Source organism: Hyla sarda, chromosome 3 (assembly GCF_029499605.1).
Source record: "Hyla sarda isolate aHylSar1 chromosome 3, aHylSar1.hap1, whole genome shotgun sequence".
Taxonomy (NCBI): Eukaryota; Metazoa; Chordata; class Amphibia; order Anura; family Hylidae; genus Hyla; species Hyla sarda.
In genome coordinates this window covers 331,650,948-331,668,973 of record NC_079191.1, presented here as the reverse complement: position 1 = coordinate 331,668,973, position 18,026 = coordinate 331,650,948, and the positions used below count along the sequence as shown (strand labels likewise).

At 40.4% G+C, this 18,026-nt stretch overlaps 1 protein-coding gene across 8 annotated transcripts in view; it reads left to right on the top strand.

Moving 5' to 3' along the window:
* Positions 1-14,710, top strand: part of ADGB (androglobin) — a 231,417-nt gene extending 216,707 nt beyond the window's left edge. For 5 of the 8 annotated variants that reach the window (XM_056567310.1, XM_056567309.1, XM_056567314.1 and 2 more), the window contains 3 exons: positions 6,448-6,547; positions 9,709-9,892; positions 14,243-14,710. In XM_056567310.1, the coding sequence (XP_056423285.1) occupies positions 6,448-6,547; positions 9,709-9,892; positions 14,243-14,431 (473 nt within the window). In that variant the 3' untranslated portion in view covers positions 14,432-14,710. Of the gene's footprint in view, positions 1-206; positions 277-6,447; positions 6,548-9,708; positions 9,893-11,609; positions 11,759-14,242 lie in introns of those variants that run through there. The other 3 variants (XR_008891477.1, XM_056567311.1, XR_008891478.1) reach the window with 3 other exon arrangements.
* Positions 14,711-18,026: the final 3,316 nt, after the last annotated feature.

Sequence of the window (18,026 nt, the reverse complement as noted above, 5' to 3'; positions counted from 1 at the left end):
ACGTTTTTTACCCTATATAACGTGTTGCCAACAATACATATTCAATAAACCAGGAAATTAATCTTCATTCTGGAATCAAGGGTTAATACCTGCAACTTACTCCTCCTTACCCGTTGATGGTAAACTAGTATTAGTGAATGTGCCCTATTGTGTCTGTAACTTGTTCTGATGAAAAAGTGCTCTTTGCTTTCCTTTTACATTTAAAGGAAGATGAAAGCAATGCAGATGATTTGATGGCAACCTGTAGTTAGGACCAAAGCATCACAGCTGTATAAGGTACAGAATGTTATAGCTTAGATAACTACATTGAAAGAATGTCTGCTTTATTTTGTAGCAGGAGGTAAACATTTCAAACCCATACATGAATTTAGGGGTGGCCTACTTTATGGGTGGAATCTATGGCGCCAGACATTCTGTGCCTACAAACTCTCATGATGTAAATCCAGTACTGAGCTTATTTTAATAGAGTAACGCAGTAATAATCCAGAAAGTGATCTTTTAATATTCCATTTTCTGCTGTTCAGATTGCTTGAAATTGTGTAGAAGTGATATTTCTATGACCTAGAAAGAACATGGCTTCATGGTCTAAATTGGACTGTTGATAAAAGCAGCTTTGCTTAGCTTTGAAGACTAAAGGAATCATTGGCATTTGTCACAGAGACTCCTTATCCTACAGATTTAGATGGGTATGACTCATAGCTTTAATATGCTGAAACATAGCTTAATTCAATATTAAATGATTAAAAAAAAAACCTGCTTAATATAATATTCATAAATATCCCTATGTTTCTTACTGTATAAAGAATACAGTCACAACATGAGAGGTGCAACTGCCTCAAAGCCAGTTGTATGTGCCCGACAAGGAGGGTCATCCTGTCTCTTTATATCAGTCTTAATTCCAAAACACAGCAGATGTAGACAGAGCTCTGCTTCACTTAGCTTGAAAAATGACAATATGGCCAAGACATTGATGTCATTATTGTGCAAGTATTGTTTTTTATTGCTTGAATAAAGCTTTAACAACTTTAACAAATATAAAACCCTAAATATAACAGGAGCTAAAATAGTTGCAATGCATTAAAGGGGTACTCCAGTTAAAAAAAAAATTTAAACTGGCTCCAGAAAGTTAAACAGATTTGAAACTTACTTCTATTAAAAAATCTTAATCCTTCCAGTACTTATCAGCTGCTGAAGTTGAGTCGTTCTTTTCTGTCTGACAACAGTGCTCTCTGCTGACACATTTGTCTGTCTCAGGAACTGTCCAGAGTTGGAACAAATCCCCATAGCAAACCTCTCCTGCTCTGGAAAGTTTCTGAGACAGACAGAGGTGTCAGCAGAGAGCACTGTTGTCAGACAGAAAAGAACAACTCAACTTCAGCAGCTGATATGTACTGGAAGAATAAAGATTTTTTAATAGAAGTAATATATAAATCTGTTTAACTTTCTACTTCCTAGAGCCAGTTGATATGAAAAAAAATGTTTTTTTACTGGAATACCCCTTTAATATATCTGTTTCTAATATATGTATATTTTTTTATACATTTGTATATTAATGCGTTGACAACACATAACACTGTATACTCTATTGGCAAATAAAGAGTGATGTAAAAACCATACCCAATGTACATAAGAGACCACTACACCAACTCCCTTAATGTAAACTATAGTCAGGCCATGGCCCTCAATAGCCTGATTTTTATTCTGTAGGTTGTTTCTTGTACCAAATAGAAAATCTAGCCCTGCAGCCCTGCTTATGTGGCAATGCTGCTGTTGTCATTGTGCTTGCATATCATAGAACATAATTTGATTTTCCATATGACAGTAGTTATCATGAAGATCTTAAAGGACTGAGCATTTTTGTTTTTTCATCATCGTATTCCAAGAGCCATAATGTTTTTTTTTTCATTGATAAAGCTGGATAGGGGCTTGTTTTTTTTGTGCAACAAGCTGTATTTTTTCAATGCCACCTTTTTGGTGTATATGTAATTTATTTATTAAATGGGCACTGTCATTAAACATGATTTTTAATATTTGATTCCTTATGCCAAATATATAACTTTTGTAACTGGCTTCCATTAAAAAAAATAAAAAAAATAATTAAGTTTTATGTTAGTTTTTATGCTGTATACTTCTGCCCACCAGGGGTCTCCCTTCTTGGCCAGAACACATCTGGTCAAAATCTCCGATTTTGGTCTCCTGCTTGTAATGGCAGGAGAATACCTAACAAGAGACACTGAAACACATGTATTGCAACAAATAACACATTTTATTGCATATCATTATACAGTAAAAATATATTAAAAGGAGCAGCAACAGTCAGACTGAAAAAACTCACTGAAATTAGATTCCACATGAAAATGTAATAGAAAAATACAAAGCTAGTTCATATTATATTGCACATATGTATCCATGTAATTGTAAACCAACATTAAGGGGCAAAAAGTGCAATTACAATCAACATGTATCTAAAAAAAAAGAAAATAAATAATGCAAGTGGAATAAACAGTAGAAAAAACACCAACAGGCATAAAAATAGAAATAGAATGCCACATATTGGAATACTCCAGGAGCGATCAGCAGAGTAAGACCAGGCTTCAGAGGATGCCAGTGAAAACTTATCTCTGGATCCTAGAGAAAAATCAGTGAAGACTTGGAAAAATCACATATGCAGCAGCCACTACGCCTTTTCACACAGAGTGCTTCTTCAGGGATTGCTCCATGAAGAAGCACTCTGTGTGAAACGGTGTAGGGTTGACTCATGGCATGCTGCATATGTGACTTTTCCAAGTCTTCACTGAATCATCTCCTTTTTTCATGATTGAGCCCTTATTTTTGGTTATTTTGTAATGGCAGGAGACCAAACTCGGAAAGTGTTCCTCTGCACTGAGCTTGATTGACAGCTGCACAGACTAAAAGCTGCAAAGAGCCTCACTGAAAGATACACAAACTGAAAACTGCTGCACAGAGCTTTAGGTCTTTTATTCATCACAGCACTGCAACCATGTGAGGGTAGAAGTGGTCCCCCAGCAGGCTTCAGTGATGTCATCCCTGCTGGGAAACGCCCACTTTCTCCTGCTCTGACATTGCACTATGTGAGCAAGAAGAAAGGTATGATAGAGAGCTTTTTAAAGCTCTGAATTTTTTCTAAGGGTGGGAGGAGTGTTAGGAGTAGTTGGGGAACATAGCCTGAGTTAGTTTAGAAAAGTTTATTTGGTGACAATTAACTTTTTATAAATGCGTTCACAAAAAATGCAATTCCATCACTGCTATTTGTGATTTCCCTATCTTTTACCATGCTGTAAAACTGGGACTATATATTTTATTCTATAGTTCAGTATGAATATGTGTAGGTTTTTCTACATGCATTTTTCCATTTTAGGCCCTGTTCAGACTTTGTTTTTATGTATTATCTGTTTTCTGTGCTATTCTCCCTGGCTAGGAAATAGTTAATGGTATTAGCCAATGAGAACTCGGGTGAGGCTATTTAAACCCGAGCTCTGCTATACTCTGGCTGGTTATTAGATCTACTCTATGTGATTTGTTTTACCTTTGCTATGTTTAATGTCTGAGTTTTTACAGTGGTTAATAGTCCTGTTTTTTATTTTAGTCTGCTTGATTTTTAGAACGTCTGTCAGTTTTAGGATTAGAAACATAGGGGGAGATTTATCAAAGGATTTAGACTGGTTTTTCCTGTCTAAAATTGTCGCACAGAAAGTCGCAGTCTAAATATGTGCGAACTTTTTGTGACTTTTGCTTTAGTGGAATGATGCATTCTAGTATATTTTTGACGGAAAAATGCATTGGTGCTGAATTTATCAAAAGCGACTTTTCGGCGTCAAGTCTTATTGGCTGAAAGTACGCTGAAATGTCAGACCATGCTGGAGCAGGTTTAAATACAGTCTAAAAGCATAGATCTCAAAGTCAGTGCACAGAATTTATCAAGAGCCGTGCTACTTTTGATAAATTAGGGGCACAATAGACCAGCCTAATGCTCTGTAGTTTGGTCTATATTGATGCGGGACATAGACAGCTTTGATAAATCTCCCCCATAGACTGTGTCGGCAGATAAGAACCATCTGGCCCATCTAGTCTGCCCAATAAACTGAATCCTATCAATAGTCCCTGGCGCTATCTTATATGTAGGATAGACTTATGCTTACCCCATGCATGCTTAAACTCCTTCACTGTATTTGCAGCTACCACTTCTTCAGGAAGGCTATTCCATGCATCCACTACTCTCTCAGTAAAGTAATACTTCCTGATATTACTGCATAAACCTTTGCCCCTCTTATTTAAAACTATGTCCTCTTGTGGTAGTTTTTCTTCTTTTAAATGTGCTCTCCTCCTTTACCATGTTGATTCCCTTTATGTATTAAAAGTTTCTATCATATCCTCTCTGTTTCTTCTTTCTTATGTATGTCTGTTCTGCTTTAACCTTGTTATCTTAGTTGGTGTTCACGCTGGGAGTCCTGCTTGTACCGTGCTCTGTATGTAGTATTCCTGTTTGGTATCCTGACCTGTATTCCTCCATGTTTTGGAGTTTGGTTTTGTGGAGTCGGTTCAGACTCATCCGTTTTCAGTCTAGTGTTCCATGTATTATATTTCTGTTTCCTTCTAGGCCAGTAACCTGACCACACAGTGGAGTGTGCCCACTGGCTAGAAGTCTATTTGTAGTATTGATGTCCCTCCATGTTTGGAGTGGGGAGTCCAGAGAGTTCATGATTTCTGATCTTTTGTGTTCTTAGTACAGGCACTGATCATAGTGTAAAAGATTACTGATCTATAGTGTCCTCTTTACTTTATCACTGATCTGTATCCTCTGAACTTTCATAGTTACATAGTTAGTATGGTTGAAAAAAGACATACGTCCATCAAGTCCAACCAGGGAATTGAAGTGAAGAGGATAAGGGAAAGGGATGTAGTTTTATAATTCTGCATAAGCGTTAATGTTATTTTGTTCCAGGAATGTATCTAACCCTGTTTTAAAGCTGTTAATTGTTCCTGCTGTGACCAGTTCCTGAGGAAACCGTTCCATAAATTCACAGTCCCCACGGTAAAGAAGGCGTGTCGCGCCTTTAGACTAAACCTTTTCTTCTCCAGACGAAGGGAGTGCCCCCTCGTCCTTTGGGGGGTTTAACCTGGAACAGTTTTTCTCCATATTTTTTGTATGGGCCATTTATATACTTTTATACGTTTATCATATCCCCCCTTAAACGTCTCTTCTCAAGACTAAACAATTGTAACTCTTTTAATCACTCCTCATAGCTAAGATGTTCCATGCCCCATATTAGTTTAGTCGCGCGTCTCTGCACCCTTTCCAACTCTGCAGTGTCCCTTTTATGAACATGCGACCAAAACTGAACAGCATATTCCAGGTGAGGCTGTACCAATGCTTTATAAAGGGGGAGAATTATGTCCCTGTCCCTTGAGTCCATGCCTCTTTTTATACATGACATTATTCATCTGTTTGTGTAGAGTGTTCTGTGTCCAGTGTGAACAGTGTCCTATGTTTCCTGACCTTTTTAGTGTTTTACATTCAGTTCATCTGTTCTTCCCCTACATCTCCTGGATTCTGCTGTATACTGTATACTTATTCCATATGTAGTCTTGTTCATTTTTTTCATATCTGCCGGTTATCTTGATTCCAGTTTCTGAACTGTATGTTAGTATGATAGATCTTGCCCTGTTTGTATATTTATATCCTGTCTGGTTTATCTGGTTGTTTGGTGGTTTTTCCATTATGTTTCTGGCCTGTCCCCGACAATGTACAGTATTATTTGTGTACCTTTACGCCCATGCACTTTAGTGCAGGTAGGGACCAGCACCATGGTTGTCGAGCCGCCATTTAGGGCGGATAAGCCAGTAGGCAGGGAGATTATTTCTAGGGACAGCTTAGGGATCACTTTCCCTGTCCACCTCCGTTCATGACAGCTTGTTTTCTAGGGAGAGAGGAATGATGAAAACAAATGTTTTTTCAAGTTTGTTTTTTGACATTCTCAATGTGATTTTAATAACATGATAACTTAAATGTTTGGGTTGTTACAATTATGGTGATACCATATGGGTGTGTGTTTTTTTAATTTTAATTTATTCTTTTGGGGGTGGCTATTAAGGCTATGTTCACACTGCAGAATTTTTAGCGGAATTCCACAGGATTCTGCTGCACTGTGCATGCGGCACATGTTTCTGCGGCAGACGTTTCTGCTGTGGAAATGCCAATTCTGGCATTCTTTCTGCGAAATCTACACGGAGAAATGCATTGCCGTGTATGGAGACTGATCATTTTCCAAGCAGTCCTAGAACCGGTATGTGTTTGGGTCTGCTACATCTACACCCGTTTGGGTCTGCTACATCTACACATCATACTAATATATATGGTAAGAACCTGAAAACATTGTATCACTCTTATAATGTCAACTTAAACATTTCTCTCCAAATTACTTTTAGTAGCACTGACTTCAAAAATCCAAGAGCCTCAGTCTTCTGAACAACAAGTACCAACACCAAAGGCAGAACTAGAACCTTTCGACTTATCTCCTTTTATAAGGTAAGCAAAATTATATTTTTAGTTATATGCGATAGTATATGGAGTAAGGGAACATATCAATTCAGAATTTAAAGCAAGTTTCAGATAATAAATACAACCAAAATGCCAAAATGTCTTATGGTTTGATTGTCTGCTTAAAGGAAAACTGTCAGCTTTCTCCCCCCGCACTTACCAGCGTTACTGGCTGGTAGTGCGGGGGACGCTGATCAGTTTGGTTCTTACCGTGCCCGGATCCGCCGCGCCGTTTGCCCGTAATCTTCTATTTTTGGAATATGCAAATCAGCCAGTGGTTAGTGCGGGGGGAGAAAGCTGACAGTTTTCTTTTAAAGGGAATGTGTCCTCAGGAAATGACCTGTTTCTTAAAGGGGTTATCCAGGAAAAAACTTTTTTTTATATATCAACTGGCTCCAGAAAGTTAAACAGATTTGTAAATTACTTCTATTAAAAAATATTAATCCTTTCAGTACTTATGAGCTTCTGAAGTTAAGGTTGTTCTTTTCTGTCTAAGTTCTCTCTGATGACACGTGTCTCGGGAAACGTCCAGTTTAGAAGAGGTTTGCTATGGGGATTTGCTTCTAAACTGGGCGGTTCCCGAGACACGTGTCAACAAAGATCACTTAGACAGAAAAGAACAACCTTAATTTCAGAAGCTCATAACTACTGAAAGGATTAAGATTTTTTAATAGAAGTAATTTACAAATCTGTTTAACTTTCCGGAGCCAGTTGATATATAAAAAAAAGTTTTTTCCTGGATAACCCCTTTAAATCAGGTTTATATGTAAAGGACATTTTTGATGAATTTTTGGTGATGTGTTTTTTCCATTTTTTATATCTATATTTTGTAATAATCCTGAAATCTTGCAGTTTCCATTCTGATTACTAGGGCTAAAACTAACCTGAGACTTCCTGTTTGTACGGATAATTTCCCAGAAATGTCCTTCTTCACTGAACAGACTAGGAGTACAGTGAAAAGTGTCAACAGTAAGATAGATACACACAATAGCTTTTGCTCAGAGAGAACAGCATCTGCCCTCCTGTAGAATGACCTCTAAAAATGTCACAATTCATCTGAATGGGACAGGTCCATTGTTTTCCACGTCAATGAGTCCTGCCTAAGACATATCACTTAATGCTGCTAAAAACACCTTAGATCAGTTCAGGCAAGATGGCAGCTCACATAACAATGCAGAAACAATTAAATGAATAAAAAATAAAATCAGAAAATATAAACAGATTAGAAAAAAAATCTGTTTCAGTATCTGTCCCTTATAAAAAAAAAAATTTAGGTTGCACTTTTAGCTTCCGCAGTCAGACTGCACAATCAGTGGATATAGCTAAGTCTTAAAGGGGTACTCCGGCCCTAAGACATCTTATCCCCTATCCAAAGGATAGGGGATAAGATGTGTGATCGCAGGGGTCCCGCCACTGGGGACCCCTGCAATCTCTCATGCAGCACCCACCTGTCTCAGCTGCATGCAGCCCTGTCCCACCCCCTTGTGACATCACAAGGGGGCGGAGTCATGAAGTCACGATATTTCGGCCCCGTGGTCGTGAGGCTTCAGACATGTAGCCTCCAGAGCTGTGTGCAGCGGAGACAGGCAGATGCTGCTGAGACAGGTGGGCTATCACCCTTTAAGCCCTAGAGAGGGATGTGAACATGAATCCTGAGGTTGTGTCTTTACAGTATTCATAGTAATAGTGAACAATAACACTGGGTCTGAAGCAAAAGCTTCATTAATGCATTAAAGGAGTTGTCCAGTGAAAACTATCCTTTCCCCTATCCAAGAACAGGACCCCAGCTCTCAGTGAGAACATGTGCTGTAGAAGGTACACGCTCTATTCATTTGTATGGGTGCACCAGGTTATGCACGAGTGCTGGACTGCAGATCCTGCACACTGGTAGGTTGTAAAAGCTAGCTCTCAATAAATGCTTGATTGGTGATAAATCTGGCTGGTCAAGGAAGTTGCAATCTTGCGGAGACATTCCTGGGCAACCCTTGCTGTATGTGGGAGAGCATTATACTGCTCAAAAATGCCAGTTAAAAGCCCTGCCATAAGAAGCGACAAATGTGGCTGTGGATGTTCTGCTCCCATCACTGAGCTTCTAGTGTCCCCTGTATTACTACTAGTCATACCTGGTGGCTCTCCAGATCCTCACCAGCAAAGGCGGAATAAATTGCTTACTACCAGGCACTTCTACGTCTCTATGCTATGCTAGAGAAAGTGCACTGGACTAAGCTGTCTAGCATTGTGCTGATGATTTACACAGTACAGTAATAAATAGCATGTCGGGGGAGAAGGGGGTAATTGATGCTCTGGGTTTGCAAGGTGCTATGCAAGCAGAAAGAAAATAAACAGCAGCAGAATAATAGCATGGTAACACTAAGCACTGAGCTACTACTTTTGTTGCTACTGTTGACAATCTAAAGGGAGGAGTCTAAAATGAGTCTTGGTAATTCTTGCATATCTAGTAATGAACAGGTCAGTGTTTCCCAACCAGGGTGCCTACAGATGTGGCAAAACTACAACTCCCAGCATGCCTGGAAAGCCAAAGGCTACTAAAGGCTGTCCATGCATGCTGGGAGTTGTAGTTTTGCAACATCTGGAGGCACCCTGGTTGGGAAACACTGGAATCGGTAAACAATTCTCTTAGTGTTCAATAGTAGTGTTGAGCAGCATAGGCTATATTCGAATTCGCGATATTTCGCGAATATATGGACGAATATTCGTCATATATTTGCTAAATTCGCATATTCGTATTATTCACGTTTTTTTCGCGTATGTGAAAATTTATGAACTTTATAGCAAGTATACCAGTGTAGCTTGATAGAAGCTACAGAAGGGAGGGATCAATATTCGCCCGGCAGTCTCACACAGTTGTATTAGAGCCTTCTTAAGACCTCACAAGCTGGAAGCAGAGAGGGATGATCACTGTGATGTGTACTGTGAAAAACAAAAAGCGAATATTCGTAATTTCGAATATTTAGGGCTATATTCGCGAATAAAATTCGAATTGCGAATATTCACGAGAAACACTATTCGAGAGTACTGTACAGTTTGCCATCTTTTTTTAAGTACATATAATATATTAGTATAATCCAGTGTAACATATAATCCTTTATAATTCTTATTGTGGTACTAACATCATACTTATTTATTAGATGCCGACAGTCAGAACCAATACTCCGAGATGAGCAGATTGTTCAGCAGCAGGCATTGCAGAAAGCAGAGGAAATCCGTCAATTCCGACAGATTAAAGAAGAGATTTTAAAACAAAGAGAACATGAACAAAATGCCAGAAATTTGCAAAAGCAAAATGTTCTACAAATGTATGAGGATTTGCAGGTAAATGGATGATTTTGTTACATGAAATTGTGATTTAGGGTTTGCATATGTTTATTGAGATCAGGGTTGTAATTAGAGTCCCGTGGGCCCCTATATGCCCAGCAGAGGCAAGTAGAGTAAGCGTGTTAAGGTCCTATCCGAAGTGAGGCCACCTCCGCGTGGTGAATGGTGGGCACATTTTGATCAAAAAGTGCGCTAAGAGCCTCCATTTTTTGACCAAGAGTGCTGCTGCAACCTTCTATTTTTTTGTATACTCTGTATTTGCCACAACAGTGTGCACCCATGTATTAGGTAGTTGTGCTGGCTATTTTTCTTTTGCTGTGTGTGTATATATATATATATATATATATATATATATATATATATATATATACATATATACCAAAACAAGGCAAAAAGCGTCACTCCAGCAATCCAAAAATTAAAGTGATATTCATTCACCCATCCATAAAGTGCAACATTTCATACCTCTCAATGGGGTCTTTTTCAAGCCCTCTCAATGCAGGCTTTTTTTTTTTTCTATAGCCTAACACTGTGCGACTCTGTTTGTTATTTTTTGGAATATATATATATATATATATATATATATATATATATATATATATTACTGTGTGTGGGAATATTGGTCTTTGTATAGTAGATATTATTCAGTAACAGTTTAGCTGTTTTAGTCAGTAGTAATGGTCATGGTGTGGCAGTATTATCTATCCCTTATTGGTAATATGCAAGACTAACAGTATGCAACTGTTCACGTATCTCATCTTGTGTGAAGATGCTGACCAATACTACCAGTACAAAAAGCAAAAATGGTCAGCATCTTCACACAAGATGAGATACGTGAACAGTTGCGTACTGTTAGTCTTGTATATTACCAATAAGGGATAGATAATACTGCCACACCATGACCATTACTACTGACTAAAACAGCTAAACTGTTACTGAATAATATCTACTATACAAATACCAATATTCCCACACACAGTAATATATATATATATATATATATATATATATATATATATATATATTCCAAAAAATAACAGAGTCGCACAGTGTTAGGCTATAGAAAAAAAAAAGCCTGCATTGAGAGGGCTTGAAAAAGACCCCATTGAGAGGTATGAAATGTTGCACTTTATGGATGGGTGAATGAATATCACTTTAATTTTTGGATTGCTGGAGTGACGCTTTTTGCTTTGTTTTGGTAATATTTTAGACCCCTCGCTACAGCACAATGTCCAACTATTTACAAATTCCCCATCTGTATAGCCCCACTTTGTGCCCCCATGTAGTTATGCCCTCACATTTCCCCCATACTGACCCTATATAGTGGTAGACCTCCATACCGCCCCATATAGTAGTAGGCCCCCCTCTGTGCCCCCATATAGTAGAAGGCCCCGATACTGCACCCATACAATTGGCCTCTTGAAAAAATGATCACATCTCCATAATTTCCTCACATCTCCCAGCGCTCTGATGTCTGTGGCTCCTCCTTTTATGAGCTCCCACTGCAGGCAGCTTCATACAGATATGCTGACCACATCAGAAGCCCTGGCTGACAGGACAGGACAGGGCTACTAGCTCTGTTCTGTTGTTGGTGCAATTTACTTTCAACTGTGCGCTTGCCCGGTGATCTTGGACATGTGTTACTCCCCTGATTTAGATTATAATTTGAGAGGAAACCTACAAGAATTGCCTATCTTTATTTTATGCATGAAAGGAATCAGTTGCTTTTGGAGAAAATTTGGACTGATTAACCATACCCAATGCCCAGGACCAGATAACCCTATTGGCACAGTAGATGCATGCCAAGAGAGAGCACACATGCCAGAAGGAAAATTTTCATATGAAAAAACATCTGAGTATTGTGTACTGCATTTATTATTTTATTTTTAAGTTAAGTGTTTGCATATAATCTTTGTGTAGAAGTAGAAAAATGGAGGGTGGCGCCTTGTGCATTAACCCAGTAACTCAAGTGCCCCTACAGGAGGCGAACAGCAGGCTCTATAAATTTTATGCTCACCTTGAGCATATAATTAGTACACATATCACCCTGTATAGGGATATGGAGGGGCATTCATCAATATTTTACTAGTATATGTGCTACTATTATATTATATATTATAGATGTGAAAAGTCGCCTAAGAATATACCATCCTGCTCCAAATTAACCAAAGGTCATATGCCACTTGATGAATTAACTGTCTCCTACACCCATGCTACTCGTTTAGACTGCTTTCCAGGGCTGAAGTGACATGGTGTGAGTTTGTGTGTAAATCATGGTGCTGTGACTTTTTTGAGACTTTCAGAGAAAAGTTGCAGATAATGAATCAGTGACCATTGCATAAAACTAGTCTAAAGCACTGCACATGGTAGTTTACTTTCAGCTATGATCTATTGCAAAAGTCGCAGGGGAAGTGACTGAGACTTTTTTGAGACAATTTTAGATTTAAAAAAAAAAAAAACAATCTAAACAGCTTGATGAATTCCCCTCATTGTGTGTAGATGTAGACCCTGTGCAGGCCTAGAAGGTCCCAGGAGACAGCCAATGGATGTCCTGTGAGAATGCTGGATATTGGTGAGGATGAACTGATCTTGTGACCAGGCCCTCAGGGATCCCAGAATTAGCAGGACCAAGGCACGGAAGTGAAGAAATGATCAGCTGTATTATGTACGGCAATAACGCGTTTCGGGTGGCACACCCTTCTTCAGATTGGAAAGTTACATGAACCGTAAAAGACGGGGGGGTTATATATATGTATTGATAAAAAATAAGATGGTGGCAAGTACAAAGGGTAAAGATCATAACATTTTAAATAGTGTATAAAATGAACAATAATAACAGTTACAGTATAAATAGACAATTATGCAAGTAAGGCCATTAATGCACAGGATATAAAAAATATGGATATATGCAATTCTAAAAAAGAAAAATTTAGTACAGATTATCCAGAGTTATGTACAGTGCAAATGAAAAGGAGGCTTGCACAACACTAGTTATGGTGTTCTCCTCAAAGTTTTATACTATACAACTATGCTGCTATGTATTCTTTTTCCAGCTGTAATGTCTGTGCAAAATATCAGTTCTCCCTAGCCCCTGACAGCCCCAGCTTCCTTCACTATCGCTCGGTCATTCAAAAGTGATCCGGGAACTGATAATCCCATCTCCTTCCAGCCAATTGGCTGGCAGAGACCACGTGACCTGACGCATATTCATGTACCTTGCTAACCTGCAGAAGGGTGTTCCACCCGAAACGCGTTATTGCGGTATATAATTAAGCTAATAATGTCTTCACTTCTGTGCTTTGGTCATGCTAATTCTGGGATCCCTGAGCGCCTGATCACAAGGTCTTTTTATCCTCCCCAATATCCTGCATACAATGTCAGCAGCATTGTATGCCTTAATAAATGTGCTGTAGAACCCTTTCATTGAAGTATTGAGTAGTTGTTATCTATTGCTTCATGTGTAAATGCCAACATTAGTCCAGTGTATATTAGAAATTATGTGATTTAGTTGTTAAATAGAATGCCAATGGAGGACAAAAAAATCACCACTTCTGTATTATTGAAGCTACGCTGGTCTCCAAAACAACCTGGACAACCAGCATGATCACCTGTGGTAGCTGTAAGTGATCCTAATCTGTCATCCAAACTCATTCAGGAGCATACCACTGCCACTGCTGATTTCCTTCACTATGTAAGAACCAGGGACACACATGCTGTAGAGCCTGTTGCTAAGCAGCAGGATGATCATATTCAGCCCACTACCTACACAACTGCAAAAATTATTCATTATGGACTATAATATCAAACTATCATATTATTTGGTTCAGTTGCAGCATTTAGTGTCACTCATTACACACTAGATTTACATTTTGTTTTAGCCTTATGTCAGTGTATATGCTGGCAGGCTCCAATGACATAGGGGAAGATATACAGTGACCGTTTCATCATCAGCATTTCCATGAAGAACGGGGTAGTTCAGCTCTCTAGTTAGCCTTCCTCTCCACACCCTCTGCAGAGTGGTTCCCAACACAACATTTCTAATGTCAAGTGACTATCTACAGTACCAACAATCTGGCGGGAGCCAAGGAAGAGTAAGTAGTTCTCTGAATTTGCCTCAGAAAGCTCCAGTGATGTCTATAAATGACATTAAGTCACTAGATTTTCCAAAGGTATCTGTATATGAATGTCTGTGACGTACATGCTAAAGGTGTGCCACAAACACAGTGTGAACCTAGCCGTAGTAACGATAGACACACAATAATGTAGAAATCACTATAGGATTGAGACCTGAGAGCAGCCTGGAAATGATAAAACATATAAACATACATTTTTGTTATTTTCTTGCAGATATCACTTGATAGAGCGCGGGAGCAATTTCTCAGTTCCCAAGATGCATACAGAAGAAAACTGCTAGAAGCTGAGAATACAAAGCAGGATGCTAGTGCAACTGAAGAAGCCACAGGTCACTTAGAAGAAGGCAAGAAAACTCACTCAGCCCAGAAGAGGAAAAGTGCAAAAAGTGGAAAAAAGAAATAAATTGGCCTATTTCTCCCTCCCTTGCTTCCTATGGTCACTTGCATGTAATGTCAAAAGTAAAAACAAGTTATTAATAACTGTAAAAAATAAAAATTTTAGCATTATAACAATATAACCAGTTATTATGCAAAAAATATATATTTTGTTTAAGAAGTCTTAATTGACTAAGTCGACACGAGAGTAGAATAACAGCAAATACTGTCTTTTTTAATATGGAAGTCACTCTTAATTTATTGTTCTGTCAGTTGTATTGATTGTCAACAGTCCTAAGGAATGAGCCTTTAACCACTTAAGGACCTAGGGCGTATGGATACGCCTTGACGTCCTGGTACTTAAGGACCCAGGGCGTATCCATACGCCCGTGGGAATTTCGGTCCCCGCCGCGCGCCTGGCGGGGACCGGGCCGGGGTGACTGCTGATATCAATCAGCAGGCACCCCGTGCAAATGCCCAGGGGGGTCATCAGACCCCCCCCCCCCCCGTCGGCGATCGGCGCAAATCGCAAGTGAATTCACACTTGCGATTTGCGCCGATTCCGGGTCATACGGGTCTATTGTGACCCGGTGACCCGGAATAGAAGGGGGATCGCGGTTGTCTAAGACACCCACGATCCCCCTGTAGGCATAGGAGTGAGGTGGCAGGGTTGCCACCCCTCCTATCCCTGCTATTGGTCTGCTATTGATCGTCAGAGGCGACGACCAATAGCAGACCGGGGGCGGGGGGGGTTAACTTTCGTTTTCCCCGTCCTGCCCTCCCACAATAGGCGGGGCAGAACGGGGAACCGAAGGGGACCGGGCGCCGACGTCCACTTACCCGTCCGGAGGCTGCGGCGACGTTGATCGGCGGGCGGCGTCACGTGCGTCTGAAGAGGACGGCTGCCGGGATCCTACGGAAGCCGGTAAGTAGACCGTGGTCTCTAACTGTAGCCCTCCAGATGTTGCAAAACTACAACTCCCAGCATGCCCAGACAGCTGTTTGGGCATGCTGGAATATGTAGTTTTGCAACAGCTGGAGGGCTGCAGTTTGAGACCACTATACAGTGGTCTCTAAACTATATCCCTCCAGATGTTGCAAAACTACAACTCCTAGCATGCCCACATAGCTGTTTGTTGTCTGGACATGCTGGGAGTTGTAGTTTTGCAACATCTGGAGGTCCACAGTTTGGAGATCACTGTGCAGTGGTCTAAAAACTGTAGCTCTCCAGATGTTGCAAAACTGCAATTCCCAGCATGCCCAGAAAGCAAACAGCTGTCTCGGCATGCTGGGAGTTGTAGTTGGGTACCTCTAGCTATTGCATAACTACATCTCCCAGCATGCCCTTCGGTGATTAGTACATGCTGGGAGTTGTAGTTTTGCAACAGCTGGAGGCACACTGGTTGGAAAATATTGAGTTAGGTAACAGAACCTAACTGAAGGTTTTCCAACCAGTGTGCCTCCAGCTGTTGCAAAACTACAACTCCCAGCATGCACGGTCTGTCAGTACATGCTGGGAGTTGTAGTTTTGAAACAGCTGGAGGTTTGCCCCCCCATGTGAACGTACAGGGTACATTCACATAGGCGGGTTTACAGTAAATTTCCTGCTTCAAGTTTGGGCTGCGGCAAATTCTTTGCCGCAGTGCAAACTCCTAGCGGGAAATTCACCGTAACCTGCCAGTGTGAATGTACCCTAAAAACACTACACTACACTAACACCTAATAAAGGGTAAAACACTACATATACACCCCTTACACTGCCCCCCCCCCCCCCCCCAATAAACAATTTAAAACGTCTTGTACGGCAGGGTTTCCAAAACGGAGCCTCCAGCTGTTGCAAAACAACAACTCCCAGCATTTCTGGACAGCCACTGACTGTCCAGGCATGCTGGGAGTTTAGCAACAGCTGGAGGCACCCTGTTTGGGAATCACTGGCGTAGAATACCCCTATGTCCACCCCTATGCAATCCCTAATTTAGTCCTCAAATGCGCATGGTGCTCTCTTACTTCGGAGCTCTGTCGTATTTCAAGGCAACAGTTTAGGGCCACATATGGGGTATCTCCGTACTCGGGAGAAATTACACTACAAATTTTGGGGGGCTTTTTTTCCTTTTACCGCTTGTGAAAAGGAAAAGTTGGGGGCTACACCAGCCTGTTAGTGTAAATTTTTTTTATTTTTTTACACTAACATGCTGGTGTTGCCCCATACTTTTTATTTCCACAAGCGGTAAAAGGAAAAAAAGACCCCCAAAATTTGTAACGCAATTTCTCCTGAGTACAGAAATACCCCAGATGTGGGCGTAAAATGCTCTGCGGACGCACAACAAGGCTCAGGAGTGAGAGTGCACCATGTACATTTGAGGCCTAAATTGGTGATTTGCACAGGGATGGCTGATTTTACAGCGGTTCTGACAAACGCAAAAAAAAAAAATACCCACATGTGACCCCATTTTGGAAACTACACCCCTCACCGAACGTGACAAGGGGTATAGTGAGCCTGAACACCCCACAGGTGTTTGACGAATTTTCATTAAAGTTGAATGGGAAAATGAAAAAAATTATATTTTTTCACTAAAATGCTGGTGTTACCCTAAATTTTTCATTTTCACATCGGGAAATAGGAAAAAAGCCCCCCCAAATTTGTAAACCCATCTCTTCTGAGTAAGAACATACCCCATATGTAAATTTAAAGTGCTCTGCGGGCGAACTACAATGCTCAGAAGAGAAGGAGCGCCATTGGGATTTTGTAGAGAAAATTTGTCCGGAATTGAAGGCCACATGTGTTTACAAAGCCCCCATAGTGCCAGAACAATGGACCCCCGACACATGTGACCCCATTTTGGAAACTACACCCCTCACGTAATGTAATAAGGGGTACATTGAGATTTTACGCCCCACAGATGTCTGACAGATTTTTGGAACAGTGGTCCGTAAAAATGAAAAATAAACTTTTTCATTTGCACAGCCCACTGTTCCAAAGTTCTGTGGGGTGTAAATACTCACTGCACCCCTTATTAAATTCTGTGAGGGGTGTAGTTTCCAAAATGGGGTCACATGTGGGGGGTTCCACTGTTCTGGCACCACGGGGGGCTTTGTAAACGCACATGGCCCCTGACTACCATTCCAAACTAATTCTCTTTCCAAAAGCTCAATGGCGCTCCTCCTCTTCTGAGCATTGTAGTTCGCCAGCAGAGCATTTTACATCCTAACATGGGGTATTTCCATACTCAGAAGAAATGGGGTTACACATTTTGGGGGTCATTTTCTCCTATTACCCCTTGTAAAAATGTAAAATTTGGGGGAAAAACTGCATTTTAGTAAAAAAAAAAAAATTTTTCATTTACACATCCAACTTTAACGAAAAGTCGTCAAACACCTGTGGGGTATTAAGGCTCAGCGGACCCCTTGTTACGTTCCTTGAGGGGTGTAGTTTCCAAAATAGTATGCCATGTGGGTATTTTTTGCTGTTCTGGCACCACAGGGGCTTCCTAAATGCGACATGCCCCCAAAAAACCATTTCAGCAAAAGTTGCTTTCAAAAAGCCAAATGTGACTCCTTCTCTTCTGAGCATTGTAGTTTGCCCGCAAAGCATTTTACATCCTAACATGGGGTATTTCCAGACT